This window comes from Euprymna scolopes, chromosome 3, assembly GCF_053919585.1.
Source record: "Euprymna scolopes isolate OS-2025 chromosome 3, ASM5391958v1, whole genome shotgun sequence".
NCBI lineage: Eukaryota > Metazoa > Mollusca > Cephalopoda > Sepiida > Sepiolidae > Euprymna > Euprymna scolopes.
The window spans coordinates 79,709,196-79,734,396 of record NC_136484.1 but is presented as its reverse complement, the minus strand read 5'-3'; the positions used below and the strand labels follow the sequence as shown (position 1 = coordinate 79,734,396).

Below are 25,201 nucleotides of genomic sequence, written 5' to 3'. Positions count from 1 at the left end.
ATTTTTAATTTTCATTGCTTGTATTCTCCACTCACCACAGAGCCCAGTATTGGGATGTGTCAAGGAGGGAACCCAATCGCCTTGACAGATCAGAGTTACACAAAGCAGTATACTCAACTATGTGAGTCTCTCAAAGCATTTGTAACAAATATGCACACCTCAAAATCTATGTGGACAAATAAATTTGTTTTCAGCCATATTTGAGTTAATTAGCAATACACACGGACAATAAAATGATCAAAGATTTCAATGGAGTTCTACTAAAATTGTTATATTTTAAAAACCAAATTTAGTTCCTCAAAATACAATTGTTTTGTTTGGAAATGAACATACTTTGAAATGAATTGATAAATTATAATGCACATTATATATTTTAAGAGTTTTTAGCAAATAAAGCGATAAAAATGTGAACATCATAAAACAGCCTTTTTGGTAAAGACCCCCACCTCCACTCTTGCCTAATTTGTAAATACTCGTTCCATGTCTGTGTTTTGTCGTGAAATTTGACCAGAAGAGATGTCACTTTTAATAGTTCAGTATGTCCGAAATATTTCTGACCACTCACTTTTTATTGTGTTAAAAAAAAGTTTAACATGGCGAGTGCTGAAAAGTTAAAAAAAGTTTCTTCAGAAACCCACTGTTAAGTAAATCAATTTTTTAATTGCTTTTATCCATTAAAAGTATAATTGTAGGTTGTTTTCTCTTGTGGTTGCTAACAATTTAAAATGATGACACTCGGAAAAAAATTATTTCTTTTGAGTGTAACAGTTTTTGGGACTACCCCAGGGGTTTGACGGAAATTGGGATCCTGGATGGAAATCCCATGTGCCAGTAGACTGGAGTAAGGAATTTCAAAGGGAAATTCTTCTCCCAAACGCACGTTGTAAGATAAAAGAAGATATGTAATGTGCCGTTGTAATGATATCAGAACCAAATGGCACTTGCCGAGATTCGAACCAGTATTATCGTCATGAAACACCTTAATGACATTCACGTGCTGGAGCTGGGTCGATGGATTGGCAGGCCTCGCAACTTTCCACCACTCTTCGGATATCTTTTTTTTCTACTCCTGGATCAATCATCTTGACAAAGTACAGTGTCCGCTTGATGCCAGGATGTCCACACTGTCGATGAATGTCTATGATGCGCGCTGCATCCACATTACACACAATTGCTGCACATGTGTTTTGCAGATTATCAGAATCTCTCCGAGCACCAGCCAGAAGCCATCGTTGAGGGACTCTTGTCAGAGCATCTGCTCTGTTGAGCGCAGACCTGATCAACAACACGGTCAGGTCGTACTCTGTGATGGTGTCGACCAAGGTGGCAAGCCATCTTTGAATTAACATCTCACTCGATGCTCGTGTCGTCAGCCGTGCTCTTCCACTTAATGCATCGGTTATCCACCGATGAGTGCATGCCGAGTCAGTCATATGTAGAACTTTGGCTTGCCATTGAAGCGCCAAGTTAACGCCCTTCAATGTGGAATCAGGTTCGGCCAGGTTTATGTGCCTCGAATCATTCTCTGGCCGAAGCCAACAGGCATCTTCAATAATGGAATCATTAACTGCAAGGGCAACTCCAAGGGCCAGTGAACTAGCATCCACCCAGACCGTGAACTCATTCCCGCTGACGCACCACTTTCCCTGAACGGGGTCATCACTGGTCACCCTGGACACAGTCTCTGTCAGCATGCTCCTTAGGGTGACATCGTGTACTGCATCGTCCCATCCTGACGACACGGCTGTTGCACATTTTTTATGGCCGCCACGGCCACCCTGAGCCAACCGCACACAGAGAAATAGCCTACCATCTTTCCACACTGTTCGTCGAGTGAGGTTTGATGGGACTTTAGGGACGTGACTTCCTCTTCTCCAGCGAAGTCCCTCCTTGCTATTGCGCACGTGCAGGCCGAGAACTTTTGCTCCATCGCACAGACACTCTGGTTCCTTACATGTCAGTCCAAAGCTCTCAAAGTGCATTCTAACCGATTGCACTGACATGAAGCTCTCATTGACGAATATATCATCGATGTATGAGGATGTTGCCTGTTGCACTGCCTCATCTTGCTGCCGGATAGCATGCATGATTGCTGTCATAATGCCTGGTGCCACATTTAGACCGAACCGTAGCCTGGTAAGACAATATCGGGTTCCTCCAATTTCCACAGTCTGAAATGGCCACAATTTCTTCTCAATGCGTATTTGCAGATAGGCCCTGCGTAGGTCCAGAGTTGCCACGTTCGATCCCTGCTGTCGCCACTCCCTTAATTTGAGTGCACACACATCAGCCCTTGCCGTATATGGGTCGACATGCTCATTTAGCTCACGGTAGTCTAGGACGGGGCGGACCTTTTGTTTGGTCTCTTGTACGACGGCCATCAAGGGAATCAGCCCTCGCGGGGGGCCAAGCTCATCCTCTGGGTATGGAAGAAGCCAGCCATTGTCGATCCACGTTTGCAGTTCTTCATACTGTTCCCTTAGCCACATGGGTGGGGGATATTCCAATAACCAGTTCCGCAAGGATATTGGTGGCTGATCGTTTGACCACTTCCAAGACGCCGTCCATGCATTGGTGTTTCTATCATACTCTGCATAAAAGTCAGGCTCGTCGAGAGTTATGGCAGCACAAACATGTTCCTCACATCGGGAGAAGTGTACCTTGCCGGTTCTGTCCACAGTAATTCCACCCAGTTGTGTAATCAAGTCCATACCCAGGAGTAGGTCGTACCCAAGAAGCTCTCCCTCCACAACCAGGGCTCGCACAGCTATTGCAGGCCCGTCGTTGATGCTTGCGCGGATAATGCTCATCCCACAAGAGGCTAGTGAACCTCCACCTACAGTTAGTACTGGAATTCTCTCTGCTTTCCAAGTGGCACAGCATATCTTGCTTACGAGAGTCTGGGTGCACCCAGTGTCCACAAGCGCGAGGCGCTCGCTTCCATTAATGTGTATGCTTACAGTGGGTAGCGCCGTGCTCAATGATGATCTGGGGAGAAGACTGGCGCTGTAGCTTCTTCCCCTTGCCCGTTTGCAGGCCAGGTGTCCGTGTTTTTGCACTTGTAGCACTGCGGCCCGTCAAGTTTCCGAGTTGGTTGACATGACGAAAGACAATCACGGGCCAAATGATTGAGTCCTTCACACTTATAGCAGGTTGTAGCTGCGTCCAGGTCCTGCAATCCAACCTGTGATGGTTGTACAGCTGCCGCTTGGTCTATAGTGTTAGGGCTTTTCTTTAGTATTGCTCGTGCCCGCACCAATACTTCCGATATGTCCATCTCGTCCACTTGGGATGAGGCACGGAGCAGATCTTCCACACTCTTAGGTAATCCTGCAACAAAGGCGCACACCAAGCCTTTGTCTGACATCCCTCCAAAAAGGACCGATAGCTTTTTTAGTTCAGCCTGATACACATCCACCGTTTCCCCGGGATGTAATGTTTATGTTTTCTTGGGGGGAATGCTACATTTTTAGAGAATAGAAGAAAGTTCAGGTATACAACATTTGAGAATGACAATAGGAACTGAATCTGGACCAGAAGCTTTAGACGAGTCAAGATCAGAAAGAATTCTGACAACCATCTTTGGGGTAATAATTATAGAATCAAGAGACTTATCAGTTTTCAAAGTAAAATCATGGAGGACAGCACAGAATCAGCAATAGAAGAATTGTTAACAAAAAGTAAAGAGATCAGCCTTAGAATTTTCGAAATAAACTGAAGACCATTAAAAAGAGAAGGAATAGCAGACTTGCCACACTATTATACATTCTCCAAAAATCATGAGAACCAACCTAATGTTAAGATAGTTATGACTCTTTGGAGGTTAGACTTAATCTCAGAAATTGCTCTCTTGCAGGCATGGCTAGCTCTTCTGTAGGGTTGTCGAGAAGCTGCAGAACCATCCTCATGATACTGATTGAAATGCTGATTATGATGGACAATGGCAGAAGCACAGATAAACGAAAACCCAAGGAGGAGAATGCAGTTTGGATTAAACTTATGATGAGGAATGAAGACTAACAGGATGATACTTAGTAGAGTCAGCAACAAGAAGGCAATTAGTAACCTCCTTTGCATTCTGAGACATACCAAAGATAGGATCTCATCGAACGTCACATAGGAAACTGCAAAGCCCATCTCTAGTAATTAAACGTCTTCTTTTGGGAGGAATGATCAATTGAAAGAGTTATCGCGACGTATAGACAAACAAAATTATAAAGAATTTCAGTTAGTTACAAATTTTCAGAAAGTTTTATAAAAATCCAAGGCATCAACCGGAGTTTTCCCAGAAATTCCGTCCTGTAACTTTTTTTTATTCATAACATGTTTAATGTTTCTGCAAAATTTCAAAAAATTCCAAGGCGCAGTTAATGAGAAAAGTGTGGACAGATGAACGGACAAGGGTGAATTTACAGGTCCCCCCCCCTTCTTTTGTCGGGGGACCAATAAATAAGTACAATGTAGCAAAGACAACCTAAGAAAGATAAAATGGTTATCCATGCGATTCAAGGGTTGGAACATGTGAAATGGGGAGATCCCTGTAAAAATAAAAAGCAAGGTTATGTAAGTGTAAGTGGTTAATAGGCAAATAACTATCCACATATAAATCATTGCTATCATTAGAATAATCTAGATTAGACTCATAAAAAGCAAGAATGTGAGGAGATTTGTAAAAGAGAAAAGACTGGACATTGGGAAAGTTCATTCTGTAGAAATGTTAAGGCGATTCTTGTGAGGATTAGTAGAAGGCATGATTATGAAAAGGGAGACAATGGTAAAATCATTTCAAAACAAATCAAGCTTGAAAGAAATCCCACCATCAGCATTCAATTCTCTCAACTCCAAACAGGCTCAATAAAAAAAAGCTCTTCAAGGATTCAATATGGAAGGAAGGGGAAACTGGGCTAGCAGACAAAATGTCTACCTCTAAACTTATTATGTAGCTGACCAGAAACTGGTGTTTTATCGTGACAGTCTTCTATACATATAAACTAGCGGGGGTACCCGGTGTTGCCCGAGTGTTTGTAGGTGTGTGTTTGGGAGGGGGGTAGATCAAAACAAAATCCTGTTTAAATATTAAAAAAAACAACAAAAACAGTTAAAAAAGTTTTGGGAGGGAGGTAGGCTTGAACCCAAAACCTTAAGGTTAATAGTCTGATGACATAGCATGACGCCACGAAGGCAAGGACTATAGAAGAGTCGAAAATAAGCATTTAAAAATCCAGGTGGTTTTCTAGGTCAAATATAGCAGTAGCAGAGAAAATAAATTCACAGCGTGAATTTTGTAAGATAAAAGTCGCTAAAATAAAAGATATTTATGACACTGTTTTGTAAATGTTAGATATTATCATCTTGGTAGTATATAAAAAGTTATAAGATAGCATATAAAAAGTTATAAGAATGAGCAACCGACCTGAGAACCACCACAAAAAGAGCTTTTGCCAGATATACAGAAAAAAATGCACACACACACTAACATACATTTTGCCTTTTATATATTCCTTAGAACTTTTTATATGCTACCTAGTTTATAATGTATACGATTTACAAAACGAAGTTGCATATATCTTTAATTTGGGCTACACTATTTTCGCAATATTTCTTGGTCTACACATGTTTGCTTGGATTTTCAGCATAAAAGCGAAACTAAATACATAGCAAATGCTTTTCCCTGCCACTCGCAGAAAAGCAATCAGCTTTGATCAATGCAGCCAAAACCCATCATATCAGACAACTGCTATTCATTTGGACACTCCCTTATTTATGGGGAGCTGGTTTTCCCAAAATCTTAGGGGAGGAACAAACAACATATGCAAAAACTGGCTTGCAGCCAAAGTTAAGTGCGGTTCATTCCGCTATGGCGTGATGTTCGAACGCATTAAATTTACGCACCTGTCATTTAACTTTTTAATCGTTTAATTTCACCCATTCTCAGTTCTCGGTCCGCGTAGTGTGGCGGTAAGTTATCAGCCTATTGACCTCAAGGGTTTGGGTTCGAGCGTACCTTCCTACCAAAACTTTTTTTTTCTTTTACACCTCCAAACAACCGGGCAATGCTGGGTACTCCTGTCAGACACCAACCAGACATTTTAAGAGTTTCAGTGTCAAGAATAAACAGAAACTATATAAGGGGGAGGGGATCAGTTCCCGGTAGATTCTACTTACCCACATGTTAAACTTGAGTGTGTCTCCTTTTTATTTTCTTTATTTGTTTAGTAAACTTTATAATAAACTCGCATATATATACAATAACAACAATAATAATACTTCAAAGAACTAATAACAATATATACTTTTGAGTTGTTTTAATCAGGAAGATGCGATCAATGTTTGGCCTACTCTTGTCAACTGAATCTGCTGCTTTATATCTAATGAATCAAGAACTCTGCCCTTTTCAATGTGGCCATTGGATTCGTTTACTCTGTACACATTTCCTTACACTGCCAAGATTTAATCTTCTAGCAATACCACCATTTTTTTCTCTAGATTGAATGAACTCAAATCAAGCATTATTGAAAAGAGAATAAAAAACAAATAATATCTTTAGTTTTTTTTTTTAAATCGGTCCATTAGAATTGGAGTTATGGCCATTTAAAGTATCAAAACAATGTGTGGTTCACTGGACATTTTGCCTTAAGTCAGTCCTATTCAAATACATATAAGCTTAAAAATGCTAGGAAATTTGCACAATTTACAGACTAACCCATCTTTAAAAAGTTTTATCTTCAGATCTTTTTGAGATATTATGATGAAATTTTGAACATCTTATCATAATACCATGGAGGTTCAGTTGGCATTGCGATCATCTCACTTGGTAACTTACGGACTAATTAGCATATTTCAGATTCATTTTAATAGCTTTAAGTAGAAGCATCATAAAAGCAGCTAAGAAAAATGGTAAGTAAGGCTTTATCATCATAATAAGTATTATTCTGATGGATATTATCATTTTCCATTATAACATCATGAAAAACTGGCAACCAGGAAATCCAAGATGCCACCATGACATGATGCAAAGAAATTAACAAAATATGGCTTGTAGGATATCAAATTAAAGGAAATTTTGTACAGATAAGAATTATGGGTACTTATGCATTTAACGAACCAGACGTAACTCAGCATTTGCTCGGCTTTGTCCGACGCATGACGTCAACAGCTCGGGTTTTGCTGCTGTCTGACGAAACATGGTCATCAGCCAATCAAAACGCTGTGCGCTTAGTTTCAACTCGACACGCATGCATGCGCGTCAAGCAGCAGACGAGAATTCCGGTATGGGCGTTCGAGATAGCGGCAACTAGGAATCTCCAGCGCGAATGTGGGTTGCGGTCACGCCACACAATTGTGGACTGGAAGAATTTCCTGCAAGATATAATGTGCCGGGATTACTTTCTCAAGAATCCCCGGCAGATAGGAGGCCCAGCAGGCCATACGGTCGAAATCGACGAGTCCGTCTTCTTCAACCGCCGGAAACACAACGTCGGCAGACGTCTAACACTGGTCTGGGTCCTCGGTGGATTCGCCGACCCTGTCGAAAAGGAGTTTTTTTTGATTAATGTAGCAAATAGGAATGCCAAAACCCTACTTCCACTAATAAGAAAATACATTCTGCTGGGGACCACGCACGGTCGTATCAGACTGTTGGAGCAAAGTGGGAGGAGAGGGGTATCACTATTTAACGGTGAACCACAACAACCTTAATTTTGTAGATCCTGTTAAAAAAAAAAAAAATTTGTCCCTTTCCTTTTTCTTATTTATTTTATTTTTTTTTTTTTTGTACGTAAATAGTTGAAGAAAAAAAAAAGTTTCATAAAAACAATTACTCACTATTATTTGTTAAAAAAAATTGATCCTACAAATATCATTTTTGTTGGTCATTTTACGTAAATATTTGAAAAATAAAACAAAAAAAAAGTTTCATTAAAAAAAAATAATTACTATTATTTGTTTACAAAAAATGTTTTATATGTATTTATTTTGCAAACAAAACAATTTCAAACAATAATACTAATAAAAAAAACATAAATGAACGGTAGGTTCTTGCTTTTTATTTATTTTTGGATGTTTCCATATTTTACAATTTCATTTTACAGTTATTTTGTTGTAGCGTTGTTTTTATTTTATTGGCAATGCTCGGTTTTATCCGGCTGTTGACGTCATGCATTGGACAAAGCCGAGCAAATGCTGAGTTACGTCTGGTTCGTTAAATGCACAAGTACCGAATTATGTTAAACTAATTAGCATAATTAAGTTTCATTTTAATGGCTTCCAGTAGAAGCATCATAAAAAAAACAGTTTAAAAAAAATGGGAGGTAAGACTTTATCATCATGCAAAATGTTATTCTGATGGACATTATCATTTGTCATCATTACACTGTGAAATATCCAAGATAGCAACCAGGAAATCCAAGATGGCACACCATGACACGATTCAAAGAAATTATTAACAAAATATGGCTTGTAGCATATCAAATGGATGGAAATTTTGTACAGAGTACAATTATGTTTTCAAGTTCATTAAACTTCAAGAGACATCGCGGTCATTTTTTTCTTTGTCTCATGTAACGCTTGACACTACTTGTTTTTTGAACAGAATAAACATTTACAACACCAAAAATTTATTGAGGTAGGTAGAAGAATACTTGCCTTTGGTAACATTTATTTGTTATATATTTGTTTTTTAGCCACGTTTTCATACCTTTGTGGATTGTAAAATAAACCCAATAAAAGTTATTCTACTTAACTGGATAAGTGGTTTGTGTGTTTTAACTCATTTAAAAACGTGGTCATTGTTGGTCATTCTTTTCAAACTATTTTTTTTTTTAAATAATCTTTTGCTTTACATAATTAAAAACTTGTTTTCTAAATAATAACAAACATAAAATAAATACTTTGTAAGTTAATGAATGCATGTTTACAGATTGACGCATCAAAATTTACAGATTGACGCATCAAAATTTACAGATTGACGCATCAAAATTTACAGATTGACGCATCAAAATTTACAGATTGACGCATCAAAATTTACAGATTGACGCATCAAAATTTATAGATTGACGCATCAAAATTTATAGATTGACTCATCAAAATTTATAGATTGACTCATCAAAATTTACAGATTGACGCATCAAAATTTATAGATTGACGCATCAAAATTTATAGATTGACTCATCAAAATTTACAGATTGACGCATCAAAATTTATAGATTGACGCATCAAAATTTACAGATTGACGCATCAAAATTTACAGATTGACTCATCAAAATTTACAGATTGACGCATCAAAATTTACAGATTGACTCATCAAAATTTACAGATTGACGCATCAAAATTTACAGATTGACGCATCAAAATTTGCAGATTGACGCATCAAAATTTACAGATTGACGCATCAAAATTTATAGATTGACGCATCAAAATTTATAGATTGACGCATCAAAATTTACAGATTGACGCATCAAAATTTACAGATTGACGCATCAAAATTAACAGATTGACGCATCAAAATTTATAGATTGACGCATCAAAATTTATAGATTGACGCATCAAAATTTACAGATTGACGCATCAAAATTTACAGATTGACGCATCAAAATTTATAGATTGACGCATCAAAATTTATAGATTGACTCATCAAAATTTACAGATTGACGCATCAAAATTTATAGATTGACGCATCAAAATTTATAGATAGATGCATCAAAATTTACAGATTGACGCATCAAAATTTACAGATTGACGCATCAAAATTTACATATTGACACATCGAAATTTACAGATTGACACATCGAAATTTAAATATTGACGCATCAAAATTTAAAGATTGACGCATCAAAATTTACAGATTGACGCATCAAAATTTACAGATTGACGCATCAAAATTTACAGATTGACGCATCAAAATTTATAGATTGACGCATCAAAATTTACAGATTGACGCATCAAAATTTACTGATTGACGCATCAAAATTTACAGATTGACGCATCAAAATTTACAGATTGACGCATCAAAATTTACATTGACGCATCAAAATTTACAGATTGACGCATCAAAATTTATAGATTGACGCATCAAAAATTACAGATTGACGCATCAAAATTTACAGATTGACCCATCAAAATTTACAGATTGACGCATCAAAATTTACAGATTGACGCATCAAAATTTACAGATTGACGCATCAAAATTTACAGATTGACGCATCAATATTTACAGATTGACGCATCAAAATTTATAGATTGACGCATCAAAATTTACAGATTGACGCATCAAAATTTACAGATTGACGCATCAAAATTCTCATGTTTATATGTACTTGTCAGTATTTCTAACGACTCTAGCATAAAAAGTTTTTATCCAATTATTTTCAAATTTTAGGCAAATGAAATTAATATTTTCGCTATTAAATAGCATTTGAACACAGTGTTGGAGCTGCTGTTTGCAAGCTGAAGCGTAGAGAGGCAAGTCCAGTCCTACACGGGATCGCTCTACCTGGTGGATTGAGAGCCAGAGTTTCTGCGTTCATTGATGACATCAAAGTATTTATGTAAGCATCCCAGACATTGAGGGGTTGACAGAATTGCTCACACAGTACAAAAAGACCATGGGGGCCAAAATCAACTGTAGAAAGTCGACCAGTCTGTGGTTGGGGGCCTGGAGAGGTGCCGACTGCCTTCCTGCTCCCTTCAGCTCGACGGCCACCTGGTTCAGATCCTTGAGAGAGTGTAAGGCCATGCTAAGGAACCTCCTAAGGTCTAGCACCTTTCACAGCTCACTAGAAAGGAACTCTAAAAGGAATTAGTGAAGGGGGTCGCTGATAACCTACTCGTCGAGTGTTTGGGGTTGTCGAAGGAGGAGGTGAAGCTGGGCGCCAGGTTCGAGTCATCTCAGCAACTCTGAGTTTTCCTTGACCTGGCAATTGGCCCGAAATGCATTGTCCCTTAATGCCATATTGAAAAGTGCTGGACTAGTGAAGTTGTCCGGGTGTTCCCATTGCAGGACCCCAGCCGGGGAAACGCTGGAACATGCGTTCTTTGAATGCAGCGGACTAAGATGGTACCAGGTGTATGTCAATAAGGTGATGGCTCACATCGATTCCGAGTAGCCTTGCCTGCTGGTTGTGTCCTACGTCATTCACAGCGCTGAGCCTTGTGGGACAGGGATGTTAAAGAGCATCTCTCCTCTCTCTCTCTCTGGCTCTTTCATACTCTCTCTATTTTTTCTCTCTGTGTCTCTATTAGATAGTAGATCGAGAGAGAGAGGGAGAGGGTGGGAGGTCAGAGAGATATTTTTGTAGTTAATCCACGTTGCAGGAAGTGACGTTTCATCTAACCGGATGTCATGTGATGCTACGTGGCAAGGTTGGTGAAACGTAGAGTCTCTCAGAAAATGCCGAGCCGAGCAGAAGTCTAAAATGGTTCTCTCCTAAGTAAGGGGGGAGATGCGCGCCCCAGACGTGGGACGTGGTAGGTACCCACAGTGGAGACCATCGATGGCGGCATCTGCAGATCATGCCTGGGAGAATAAAACGTTGAAAACCCAACATCTGTCTTCATCTTGTGTATTCCGGCGAAAACAGCAAGAGAGCTCCACCCAGATGAAGACTCTCCCAGAGCAGCGGAACCAGGTATGAACTTCTTTAATTCAAACACATAAATACACAACAAGCGTCCTAACCACTAGACAAATGGTTTAAGGGATGTTGGGTCCCGTTCTCTCGTCTCTTAACACTCGTAATATCTCTCTCTCTCTCATCGTTGTAAACTTCTTCTCTTCATTAGTAAAATGGACACGTCATCACCAGGGTACCAGTATCCCTCAAGTAAAGTGTCCAAGTCAAATCCTCTTCTTCTCCCTCCCTTATGTAACATATCTGTTATTTGGTGCCGTTGACCTTCTTGCCCCCGCATGTGGCATATATCGAAACCTGGATTGCCACGGACATAACGAGAAAAAGAGATAACGAGGAAAAATAAAGACAAGAAGAGAAATTGAGGAAAAAGGAGGGAGAAAAAAACAGAGAAGAGACAGTGGAATAAAAAGAAAGAATAGTGAAAATAAAGAGAAAAAGAGAATAAAGAAAGAACAGTGAAAATGAAGAGAAAAAAGAGAATAAAGGAAGAACAGTGAAAAAAGGGTAGAGAGAGAGAAAGATAGAGAGAGAGGAAAGAAGAAGAAGAAAAAATGATTCAGTTATGTGTTGAAAAAGATAGCAAAGGCATGAAGAATACCATACACATTTAGAAGAAAATTAAACTCCAAAATTAAAAATACGCTGTGAACTTTGAAAACGATTGAAAAACAGAAGAGAAAAGAAAATTAATTTACCATATTAAAAATAAAAACTGTGGAAATTGAAAAACACAGAAAGAATTGAAAACACAGAGAAAGAAAAAAAAATGTATATATATATATATTTAAATAGACGACAACAAAAACGAACATTTGTTGAGGCAAAATGACATCAAGGTTGTCCACAGTTTATAAACCTGTCAGTCATTTGACATTGTTGAATTTAGCAAAGTGTTACAAAAATAAGGGACAGTGAACTTTTAAATGCATTCGGAATAGCAAGATCTCATTTTAGATTTGAAAAAAAAAAGAAGAAATTACACTATTGTCGAAAGTATTAGGTGATAAATAAAAATCAGGTTGATGATGTGGCATCCCTCCGGATTAATTTTAAGTAAATTATAATTATATGAATAGAATAGAAGCGGAACTTTTTAATTAATTCTGTGGTTAATTGTAAAAGAATAATGATTTTTTTTTTAGTTTCAGAAAACCCTTGAACTTTGCTTATGTGGACAATTTGATCAGTGATAATTTTGTTGAACTTTGCTGAAAGTTGTTAGTTATAAGTGAATTAATTAAGTATATATTAATTAAGTATTATTGAATATTGTTAAGTATTATTGAGTTGCCATGTGTATTTTTCTGTATTTTTTTTCTGTATTTTTGTTATCTTGTATTTGTATAGCAAATGGGGGCATTGATGGTCTTGCCACGTTGTGTCAATGTAATTTAATTTTTTAAAAATAAGATGATGACAGGATAGAGGTATATCAATTATCAATAATAATTTTTGAGCTAACGGGATTATGCAAGGAAAACATAAATGAGAATTTTTAAAATGGGATGATGTCGGAAGACAAAAGAATAAGGAATAAGGATTTTTTTTAAATCGAAATACAGTAGTTGGACAGGCAGACGGTTTGCTGGATTATGAGTAATGAGGTCAGGAAGTCAGTCGATATTTATTCTAGTTTCGAGGTGGTCATGTATGCATATTTTTTGTTTGTTGTTTTGTTCTTGTAGTTTCGACAGATTTTTTTTTGTTCCGGATGCGTAATTCGGTGGAGGGCGGTACAGAACGTCCTCGTAATAAATAAAAAAAATAAAAAATCCATATTTTGGTAGGTGCTCAGGGAAGCACGAGATAGTTATAGAGAAATGGGCGATCTCTGTAACTAATATGGACAGTCAGAGGACGTGTCCATTGTGTGTTGACCACACGGGGGGTAAATGGGGTAGAATAAATAAAACCGACTTGATTACACTTGGACCAATTAAGTATAGTCATAGAGGAGGTAAATTAATTAAGAACATTTGATGTGAAATGGTGAAGGTTTGGGATGGGATTTTTTTTTGTTTTTGTGCTACCTAGGAGTAAAGAAGATTGTCCGTAAATCCTGAGATGTAAGTAGGAGGCAGATGGACCTCGATTTTGTGTTTTATTGTTGTTCGGCTAGGAGCCGTGAAATTATTGACCACGAGTAGTGTCGACCGGGAGCAAAGGATGCTCTGGAAGTCCCGAGATGGGTACGAAGAAGCTATGGGGTCATAAAGGAGTTTGACCTTGAAGAGCGCAGGGTAGCGCTACATGGCAGTTTTATTGTTGTATTTATTTAATTTTGAGTTTATCGATTTATCGTAGGACAGTCTTCTTGCCAGCGGGTAGCGTATGTATTCCCTCCTTAGTTTAGTTAGTTAGTTATTAAAAATGTATGGCTTTGCCATACATTTTGATAAAAAAGGGGTGGAGGAATGTTAGAGCATCTCTCCTCTCTCTCTCTCTCTCTCTGGCTCTTTCATACTCTCTCTATTTTTTCTCTCTGTGTCTCTATTAGATAGTAGATCGAGAGAGAGAGGGAGAAGGTGGGAGGTCAGAGAGATATTTTTGTAGTTAATCCACGTTGCAGGAAGTGACGTTTCATCTAACCGGATGTCATGTGATGCTACGTGGCAAGGTTGGTGAAACGTAGAGTCTCTCAGAAAATGCCGAGCCGAGCAGAAGTCTAAAATGGTTCTCTCCTAAGTAAGGGGGGAGATGCGCGCCCCAGACGTGGGACGTGGTAGGTACCCACAGTGGAGACCATCGATGGCGGCATCTGCAGATCATGCCTGGGAGAATAAAGCGTTGAAAACCCAACATCTGTCTTCATCTTGTGTATTCCGGCGAAAACAGCAAGAGAGCTCCACCCAGATGAAGACTCTCCCAGAGCAGCGGAACCAGGTATGAACTTCTTTAATTCAAACACATAAATACACAACAAGCGTCCTAACCACTAGACAAACGGTTTAAGGGATGTTGGGTCCCGTTCTCTCGTCTCTTAACACTCGTAATATCTCTCTCTCTCTCATCGTCGTAAACTTCTTCTCTTCATTAGTAAAATGGACACGTCATCACCAGGGTACCAGTATCCCTCAAGTAAAGTGTCCAAGTCAAATCCTCTTCTTCTCCCTCCCTTTTGTAACAGGGAGAGATGAATGTTTCTTGTGATCCTGGCCATGGCCAGAATGGTGATATGGTTGAAAGTGCAAGAGTAGCGCGGGATTGAATCTTTTGCTGATCAGGTTCTGGTCCCCTTCTTCAAGAACCAGCTGAAAGTAAAGATCAGATGTGATAGGAAAAGATTCCAAGGCCTGTGACTGAAGATGGATAAAGATAGCGAGTCTGTGTGTGTAGAAGCACACAGTTCCAGATCCTATCAGATTCCAGACCCCTAAAAACAATTACTCAGACTAGGTTCTTAGCTAGCCGAGTGAATGGCCCGCTCCCTCCCCCATAGAAAACTTCCAAGATGCCCTCACCACAATTTTTTTTTTCGTCCTCAGCCACCCCAATAAGTGATAAGTGAGCAATTTGACATACCACCCTCCTAACCCCAGTGTCTTTGATCCTGCCTAGAATTTAGCCCCATGTAGAGAGCGATCTGCTTGTTTTCGGCCCACACCAAGCCAGCAAACAGTGGGCTTCTTTAGATGGTTGGGAGGGTCTTACTCACATTTTGATTTTATTTTTTGGTCGTCTTTTTCCCTAACCCCAAAGCCAATGAAATAAAACAAACGACTTTTTATATCATTCTATGTTTATAAATTTATTTTATTGTTTGTTAAAAAACACCCACACACACTCACAATATGATTTGAAAATCTTAAGTAGGACGACCCCCCGGTATTGTGGTGAATGAGAATTTTTGTTTGGATCAGCATAGACAAGCAAAGGTGCAGTGATGAGGGTGACCATCTCTCCTCAATTTTTGAGTGGCTTTGTGCCTAATTTTTTGTTTTTCTTTTGTGTTCTCGTATACATTATGGAAAATAAAAAATATATACCTAAAAAAAGTACAATTCATAGCTTCAAAATTAAGAAAAAGACTTCAACTTTGTATATGGAATGAATGGCAAACTTTGATAAAGCAAAAACTTTTTACTTCCCTTACCTACTTGATAAATCATTAAGTTTCAGAGAAAACAAGGAGAGGAGGCAAGACAGGAAGAGGAAGATCGAAAAAAGAAGAAAAGATTAAGAAAGGAAGAAAAAAAGAAACAAAAGAAGATAAAGAGAGGAAAAAAGCCACTCTTCTCTGAGCTGAGATACCCAAAAATACTGACAACTTACTATTTAACCCTAACCCTTCCCCCAAAACAAAGGATAGAAGCATCCACACCATCGATGTTAATCATATTTTTGTAAAAGAAATACAGTAAAAATTGCAAACTTTTCAACTTAAAGTTGATGCAAAGCTGTTCATCCAACAAAAACATTGAGAATGCAACACGTGATTCAGTTATTAAAACTGGAGACAGCAGAAGAGATCATAAGCTGGAAAAGAATTCTTACATGATTTAATTCACTAGTCTTAGATTGTTACTCTCTGCATTATCTGTCAACTAGTTATTTTACATTGGTCATGATGCTTGGATCAATGCAGTACTCTCTATCAGTAATTTTCTAAATGATGAATATAACGAAAATGAGAGTCATGATTTGCAAGGAACTCCCAACTATGTAAACATTTGAATTGACGAATTTGATTTATATATACACTCCTATCATAATGTCAGCCCCTTTTCAAAACATCCAGCAATGAACTATGTCAAAAGAGGAGATCTTGATAAATTTGCCTTTCCTTCCTAAATTGATATATAAGCCTCGACTGTGCTGATTAAAAGTGACTGGTTGGAATAATTATTTTCCCTTTTAAAAAGAGTGAGGGTTATTCATTTTCCATGCTATTTTTAGTGACAATTTAGTTAGGTCCAAAATAAACTGAGGTTTGTTACTAGAGATGCAGAGATGAAAATAAAATTCTTTTGCAGACAGATGCATTTTTACCCCAGTGGCATAGGAGATGCATTTTTACCCCAGTGGCATAGGAGATGCATTTTTACTCCAGTGGCATAGGAGATTTCTTGAGTTGGTGATCCTCATTCATTTATAGGCCTTACAGAATGAAGTTAAGCTGTTATAGCAAGTCTCTGCATTTGTACAAAGAGTTACTTTTGTCATCATTGTGGATGGAACGAAATACCTTGTTCTCTCATTAATAAAATCTATATTTATCCCTATATAAAATAAGACACAGTTTTCCCCTCTGGACCAAAATACCATAGGTTTATAACAACAGATGCCACATACAGATTTATTCTATCTAAACTATTAGCAGCCATCTTATCTAACTTTTGATTACCGTTATAGACACATTTATTCGTTAGATTAAAACCCTACATTGCATCTTAGGAGGGGCATCATGACAATTGCCCTCATCTACAGAGAAAGTAGTACTCATTTTTTCCTCTCCATCTACAGTACTCTTCCTACTGTTAGGAAATAGGTCGAACATAAGAAAGAAATATGGTAAATCATATTGTAGACACGTTTTACTGGCAGTGAGGGTCAGCTGATCGGATCTGCGTGTGAGTCACGTGATCAGGTTAGCTGGCGTCAAAGAGTTTGGGTTGGGACGTAGAGAAGAACAGGGAGGGGGGGGCTGACGTGTGTGAAACTAAGACTTTGGAAGAACCGTGCAAGCAAAGAAATTCACTTTCCATTCTTCTGCGATCAACATCTGGAAGGTGAATAAAAACTATATAAAACCAATTCATTGTCTTGGAGTGAATGAATATTCGTCCAAAACAGGTTCCAGTCTCCCCTCCAAGAACAAGATGAATTCCAGGTGGACAAGATTAACGACGCATGAAGATAAAGTATGTCCAAAATACATGTATCACACACACAACTGCATATAAACAACTAGATATGAATATATCACAAATAGCAACATTTAGATGATCACACAACGGTGCCCCTTTTATGATAACAATACAACAAACTCCATTTTGGTGCTCGTGTTCCAGGCATCCGTACAAGAAAAATCGAACCTAGAGGTTACCATAGTGAAAAAAAATTTTTTTAGACACAACGGGGGAAAAAAAATGAAAGGAATGGTTCTGAAGAAAAAGACACATTAAAATTATAGATAGATTTATATGCTAAATCGATGTAGAAAAATAATGGAAGAACGGTACGTTAAAAAAAAAGAAAAAAAGTATGTTACTGTGTAGAAAAAATAAATAGAAGAAATAAGGGAAAAAAAGATATATCAACAGACATACAAATAACCAATTGTTGATTTTGAATATGAATTGCAAACACGGAGAAGAAAAACAATGTGAAAAACAGAAACAAAACAAAAGAAATAGAAGAGAACTCATGAATTTTAGTTACAGTGTGGTTGAAAAGACCTGTCGTCACCTTCACAGAAACATGTCAATCAAATTTGTTTTTGTTTTTTTTACATGGGGGTCACCACTTATCAAGGCCCGAAGGCCACTCAGGGATAAGGGTTATTGCGTGTACAGTAATCAATGAGATAGTATTGTAGTAATCATTAGTATTGGGGGTTTTGATAGAGTGTCTTACTTAAGGGGGTGGTTATGGAATTTAGAATGTGTAAGTGTCGCAATTGTAAATTGTAAAACTCAGTGTTCTTTTTGTGTGAAACAATGGACAATTTCTGCCAATGTGAAATTTTTTTTTTTTCCAATTTGTACGGTGTTTTTTCTTAGGAATTTTTTTTTCTGTCGTGGAAAAATGTTCTTCATTGTATGTAAATTGATGTAAACTGTATAATGAAACTTTAAAATGTATGCTTTTTTTGATTAAGAAAAAAAAACACAATTATTGTCTATGGGTGATTGGGATTTCTGTTGATTTCGAGTAGAATCAACATGGAAAAATTCATGTGTGGAAATCCCGATATTTTCCGTTAAGCTACATGCCTTGGAGGCAGTCACGGTTACTGACCTGGAAAAAGAAAGTTTTTCCAATATGGCAGAGCGGAATCCAGCATCAGAGAGCAAATGGAATGCCCCTGACATGGCATAGGGGGCAGAGGAAGAAATGGCAGAAGAGGCCATAATCATAATCACTCAGATAAGTAAAAGGTGATTTTTTTTTTCAGAAAACCCCAGAGTTTTGGTGACGTGGACAATTTTAGTTTCCATGGATCTGTTATTTTGTTGTTGAACTTTTGTTTTGATGAAGGATTGTCTGGAAGTTTATAAGTGAGTCGTTTTCTTTGGAAACGACTATATATTTTAATTGCAAATGTCTATGTATTTTTTGTAAACGACAATTATTTTTTTTATTTTTGATGATATTCTGTGAAATGGTGAAGGTGATGCAGCCGATCTCAGAATTTGATGACGTGGACAGTTTTAGGTTTCCACGAATCTGTGTTTGTTATTTGGAATTTTATTCTTGGTGAGATGAGACTTTGTGAATGCTTATAAGGAATTTTTTTTATTATTATTTTTATGTTATTGATGTTTTCTCGAATCAATATTGTGCAGGTTTTTCTTGTTCTTTGACATGTATTTTTTTTCGCAGAATGGAGAAGGAGTGATCTTTGCCTTGTGAGGTTTATTTAAATAATGATTAATTTAAAAGTAAGAACATTAATTAATAATAATAATAATAATAAAATTGGGAAAAAGAGAAAGAAATAAGATTCAAGCAAGTACCGAAGTAAGAAATAGAAAAAAAAAAAAAAGACAAACTACTGGGTTATGAGTATGGGGTCAACTAGTTCTTAAGTTTTGGAAGAGTCAAGGGTTCAGTCGGTATATATTCTAGTTTTCGAGATGGTTGTGAAATTTTTTTGTTTTGTTTTTTTGTGGGATTTTTCTCTGAATTCGTAATTTGGTGGAGACATAGGAAAATGCTCTTGTAATTAACATTATCTTTTATCTTTTATCTTGTAGGAGTCATGTGCTTATGGAAATGCGTTATAGCTGTGATGAGAGATTATTGTGATCTCTGCATGATCCTAAGATGCAAGATGGAGACCATGTGGTCACAGGGAGTTGTTGACTTTCGAGGACACAAGGATTTGCGCCACATGATATTATTTGTGGATGTTATTTTATTTATTGGATGTTAATATTTATTGGATAATGGTATGACAGTTTTCTTTGCCAGTGGGGTGAGCTTAGGTATTCCCTTCTTAGTAAATGTGGGTAGTAGAAAATGTATGTCTTCGCCATACATTTTGATAAAAAAAGAGGGGAAGGAATGTTAGGAAACAGGTCGAACGAAAGAAATATGGTAAATCATACTGTAGACACGTTTTACTGGTAGTGAGGGTCAGCTGATCGGATCTGCATGTGAGTCACGTGATCAGGTTAGCTGGAGTCAGAGAGTTTGGGTTTGGACATTTAGAAGAACAGACGGCTTAACAAGTCGTCCCCTCCCCTTCACTGGGGGGGATGCTGATGTGTGTGAAAATAAGACTTTGGAAGAACCATGCAAGCAAAGACATTCACTTTCCATTCTTCTGCGATCTGCAGTGAATAAAAACTATATAAAACCAATCATCGTCTTGGAGTGAATGAATATTCATCCAAAACAGGTTTCCAGTCTCCCCTCCAAGACACAGGATGAATTCCAGGTGGACAAGATCAACGACGCATGAAGTTAAGATATGTCCAAAATACATGTACCACATACACACACAACTGCATATGAACAATTAGATATGAATACATCACAAATAGACAGCAACATTTAGCCGATCACACACACGGTGCCCCCTTTTATGATAACAATACAAAACTACCACCAGTCTACATCCGGAAGATATATACACATTTTTACAGTTCTCCAGTCACCCTTCTTAATTGAATTATAAACTCCTATACAAAATAATTTCTCCCATATATATTTCTTTCAATTCTCATTGATTGCTACCTCTCCGCCCGCTTATTCAAGAATAGATACATTAATAAATAAACGAACACACAGGCTGTCAAAAAATATGGCCGATAAACAACCGTTTTTTTCTGTTACATTTTGCTTTTCCCACTATATTACTTAACTTCTACACCTGTTGTCTATTACATAAACTTATTGTTTTTGGCAAAAAATAATACCAAGACATAATCACAATATTCAAGGTTTGCTAGAACAACAGGCGAATGACATATTTTGTAAATGGACACATAAAGATACACAGACTCCATAAGAGAGACTTATAGGGAGAGAGGCAGATAGAGTGATACCTAGATAGAGGTAGACACGCAAACAGAGAGATACAGTACAGACAGAGAGAGAGAGAGAGAGAGAGAGACAAAGAGAGAGCACAATAGAGAAACACATTTTTGAACAAGATAACACACTTTTTATTTACTTTAGACATAACATTTTCTTTGCTAGTAGTGGAGAGCGAAAAAAGATCTTTGGTGATGGGGATGAAATCTACAGGATAATCAATTCATCCCACTTATGTAGGAAATTAACTCTGTTCTAGGTAACCACTTTAAGGTCATTTATTAGAACTGTTCTTATGCATGCAAAACACACTACTGTTCTTGTAGGAGATACGGACTACCATCTACTACAGTCTATGGGATATATCGATTTGAAGAATGTGACAATCTACATAACAAAGATGGGGGATTGCAATGAGAAGCAATTCATCTAATGAAAGAAAAACTTCCTCCAATCTTTCAACATTTTCTGATTTAACTGTCACATTATCCATAAATGCTGGGAGTAGCATATTTCTGCAATCTGTTGCTCCTCATATTATTTCTATAACAAGTACTAAAGACATAAGTTGTGCAACGTGTAACAATTCCCACTTCTAAACTTTGCCAATTTGTTGTAAAACTTCTAGTTGAAAATCCTATTCTGAATTGTTCATATTTCATTACTGCTTACGAAATACAAAATAAATTCATAGTTTTTAGTATTATCATGTGTCGTACTGGATGTAAGCAATATGCATAGAAGTTTATGTTTTCTTTTCTTATAAAAAATATGGACAGAACTATTGCTATCTTTTTTTTATTTTTTATCTTATACGCCGTTATTTTTTTTTCTTATACACCGAACTTTAGTTAATTTTTAAGTGGAAATAGTTTGTTTACAACAAATACCGCAGTGCAATTGTCTTCAATTACATAGTTTTTTGATTATTATTCAATATACTTGTTTGAGAATTATTAATATTTATATGAATATATTTTATACAAATGATCATGGGGATAATCTACATGCACACGCACAAAATTATTTTTTTGAAAATTGTTGCGAAATTATTTTGTAAATTACAGCATTTTGGTTTTGGGAACATGTTTGCATTTTAAGGACAAAATTATTTTCTAGAAAATACAGTTGTGAAATTATTATGCTAAAAATTATCGTTTACCAACATTATTAGTGACCTACTTGCATTTTATAAAAGAAGATCACTTTTAAAATGTCCACAAATAAGTCATTATCCTACGTTATTTGTGACCTATTTGCGTTTAAATAAAAATACTGCGTTATGATTGTACGCAAATAGGTACTTTTTTGCATAATAAGCAATATAACTTTTTGTTTGAGTTAAATCAAGGTGATTAAGCATAAAGATATTTTCTATAAACTACAATTGCAAAATTATTAGAAAACAGAAAAAACATTTATATGTACCTACATATTTGTGACCAATTTGTGTTATAAAAAGGCTAATACTTAATAGATGATTTCAGGCAATGTAGTTACTGGCTTTCCCTTTTCTTTTTACTGTTTTTTTTTTTTTGACCAACGCACACTCTATAACTAAAAGAAGATCTTAAAGGTCAACATGGACATGAACGATTTGTCTATATTATAAATGCTTCACAAACTTTATAGAGGTAAAATTTAATAACGTTATTATTGAACATGTAATCATGTGATTATTAAATTTTAAGGTGAAAGCACAGATTACTTACAAAACACCCACCTCTAACATGTTCAGAATGGCTTTCAAAATAATAACATTATTATTTCAGAACACTAACCAAAAATAGATAAGCATCCAACATTTTCATTTTTTCCAACTGACAATGCACACTTAAAATTGCAAGGTTGGTTCACAGTATTTGCACGTGGGGATCATGACAACGATTATCAAGATTACTTTTGGAGCAGATATTTTGATAACCCGCCTCCCACAAAATGGGATGTCTATTCCGAAAACCATTATTAACAGGGATAGGTTGGGAGTGTCCATTCCAAAAGCAATTCTTACCATGAGGATGTTGGGAGTGTCTATTCCAAAAGCTGTTCTTAACATTAGCGGGTTGGGGGGTTGGGCAATACCTACAACAGCTGTACTTAAACTTTTTACAAGGTGGAGGGGATGCTTCCACCAGGCAACGCCGGTTAATGGGTCCTGCTAGTAAAATAATATTTTTTAATACTAAAATTTTAAGATAAAAAAAGGTTAACTTTTTATAACCTGTTTTCTTATGAATAAAAAGATTTTAATTATTTTTATAAAAATAAAACTTGTAGAATTAGCTGAGAAATAAATTTATCCCTTATTTTCCACTTTGTGGTTCCAGACAATCTCATGCATATTTAGAATGATACATACCATTATCACCTCGTCCCCATGCGAATACTTCGTGCTCATTAGTGACAGCTAAAACATGAGATGCACCACACGACACATGACTCACTTCATAGCCAAGCAGAGCTTCCACAATCTTTGCCTAAAAATAAATATTAACATTTATAAAAAATTGTTACTTGAAAATAAGATCTTTGGTCTTACCCAGTAGTGGAGAGCGAAAAAAGATCTTTGGTGATGGGGATGAAATCTACAGGATAATCAATTCATCCCACTTATGTAGGAAATTAACTCTGTTCTAGGTAACCACTTTAAGGTCATTTATTAGAACTGTTCTTATGCATGCAAAACACACTACTGTTCTTGTAGGAGATACGGACTACCATCTACTACAGTCTATGGGATATATCGATTTGAAGAATGTGACAATCTACATAACAAAGATGGGGGATTGCAATGAGAAGCAATTCATCTAATGAAAGAAAAACTTCCTCCAATCTTTCAACATTTTCTGATTTAACTGTCACATTATCCATAAATGCTGGAAGTAGCATATTTCTGCAATCTGTTGCTCCTCATATTATTTCTATAACAAGTACTAAAGACATAAGTTGTGCAACGTGTAACAATTCCCACTTCTAAACTTTGCCAATTTGTTGTAAAACTTCTAGTTGAAAATCCTATTCTGAATTGTTCATATTTCATTACTGCTTACGAAATACAAAATAAATTCATAGCTTTTAGTATTATCATGTGTCGTACTGGATGTATACATTAGCAAAACCTAATCATACCATAACCATATTTTCATTCTGATTTTTTTTTATTCTATACTTTCCCATATTGCATAAACATGTTCAATGACTTCTAGTATTCCAACTTTTTGTATGGATTCATTGATAAATCTGTTTTTCCATACATAATTATTTAAATTACCTAATATTATCTTGCCATCAATATTTAGCAACAATAATTCTTCCATTTTTTAATCTTTTTTCTTTCAACAAATAAATACTTTCTACAATGCGTCAACAATCTACTACATCTTTATTTCAATACATCATGTCCATTATCCACATCACTTTAGATGCATTTCCAGTTCATCTCTAGAGCATTCCAGTTTCATACTCTTATTCTCTGTAAAAAAAACATTTTGCATATATGGTATTTCATAAAAATCTTCCAACAACTTTTGCTTTTCTTCTGGTGTAATCTACTTTCCTCATTTCATTTTGCAACCTTTTTTAATATCTTCAATTGCTTTCATCTTTCTTTTCTACTACTGCATGTAACCATTTTGTCTGCAAATACTTTTACTCCCTTTTCAGATCGACAATATTTCTTTCTCTTCTAGATTGTTTTGGGATCCTAATATTTGATATTTTGTTACATTCTTAAAACCACATCATTAGAAGTAGGTGCCATTTACCAACTATACATGCCTGTGATTACATACAGATTGGGAATTATTGACTGGCCATAAAAGAACATTAACAAACTAGACACTAAAATGAGCAAAATATTGACACATAACAATATACATCAGTGGCTATCTAGGTTGTATCTACTCAGAGGAGCAGGATTTATGGATTTCTCCGAAATTGAATATCAACATCATGCCCGTTTTGTAGACACCGGCTAATAAGAATAACAATGATGAGCTCCCAGGATCCAAACATCATTATGATATATAAATATCAAGAAACAAGAGCCAGCAGAACAATCTCCATCATGAAGCTGACCAAACATTTTGTTCAAGACTGTCTTACAAATGAGACAAAAATACAAACACTGCTAGAGAAATAGAGCAATAGACTCACCAAAATACACCAAGATTTTCCATTGCAAAGAAAATAAAAATGAAAGAATAGGCCAACCAGCAGCATGCCAAATATATTTTGGACACAAGAATATATAGATAAGACTGGCTAAAAGAAGGATCGCTCTACTATGATCAGGATAGGATTATAATGACTGCCTAAGATCAAATCTTGATGACTAATGTCTTTAAGGAAACAAGCGGGCTCCACAA

At 36.6% G+C, this 25,201-nt stretch overlaps 1 protein-coding gene across 6 annotated transcripts in view; it reads right to left on the bottom strand.

Moving 5' to 3' along the window:
- Positions 1–25,201, bottom strand: part of LOC145256465 (serine/threonine-protein kinase Nek8-like) — a 453,710-nt gene that overhangs the window by 194,830 nt on the left and 233,679 nt on the right. For all 6 annotated transcript variants that reach the window (XM_080115404.1, XM_080115411.1, XM_080115420.1 and 3 more), the window contains one exon: positions 23,194–23,311. In XM_080115404.1, coding sequence (XP_079971530.1) covers positions 23,194–23,311 — 118 coding nt within the window. The remainder of the gene's footprint in view (positions 1–23,193; positions 23,312–25,201) is intronic.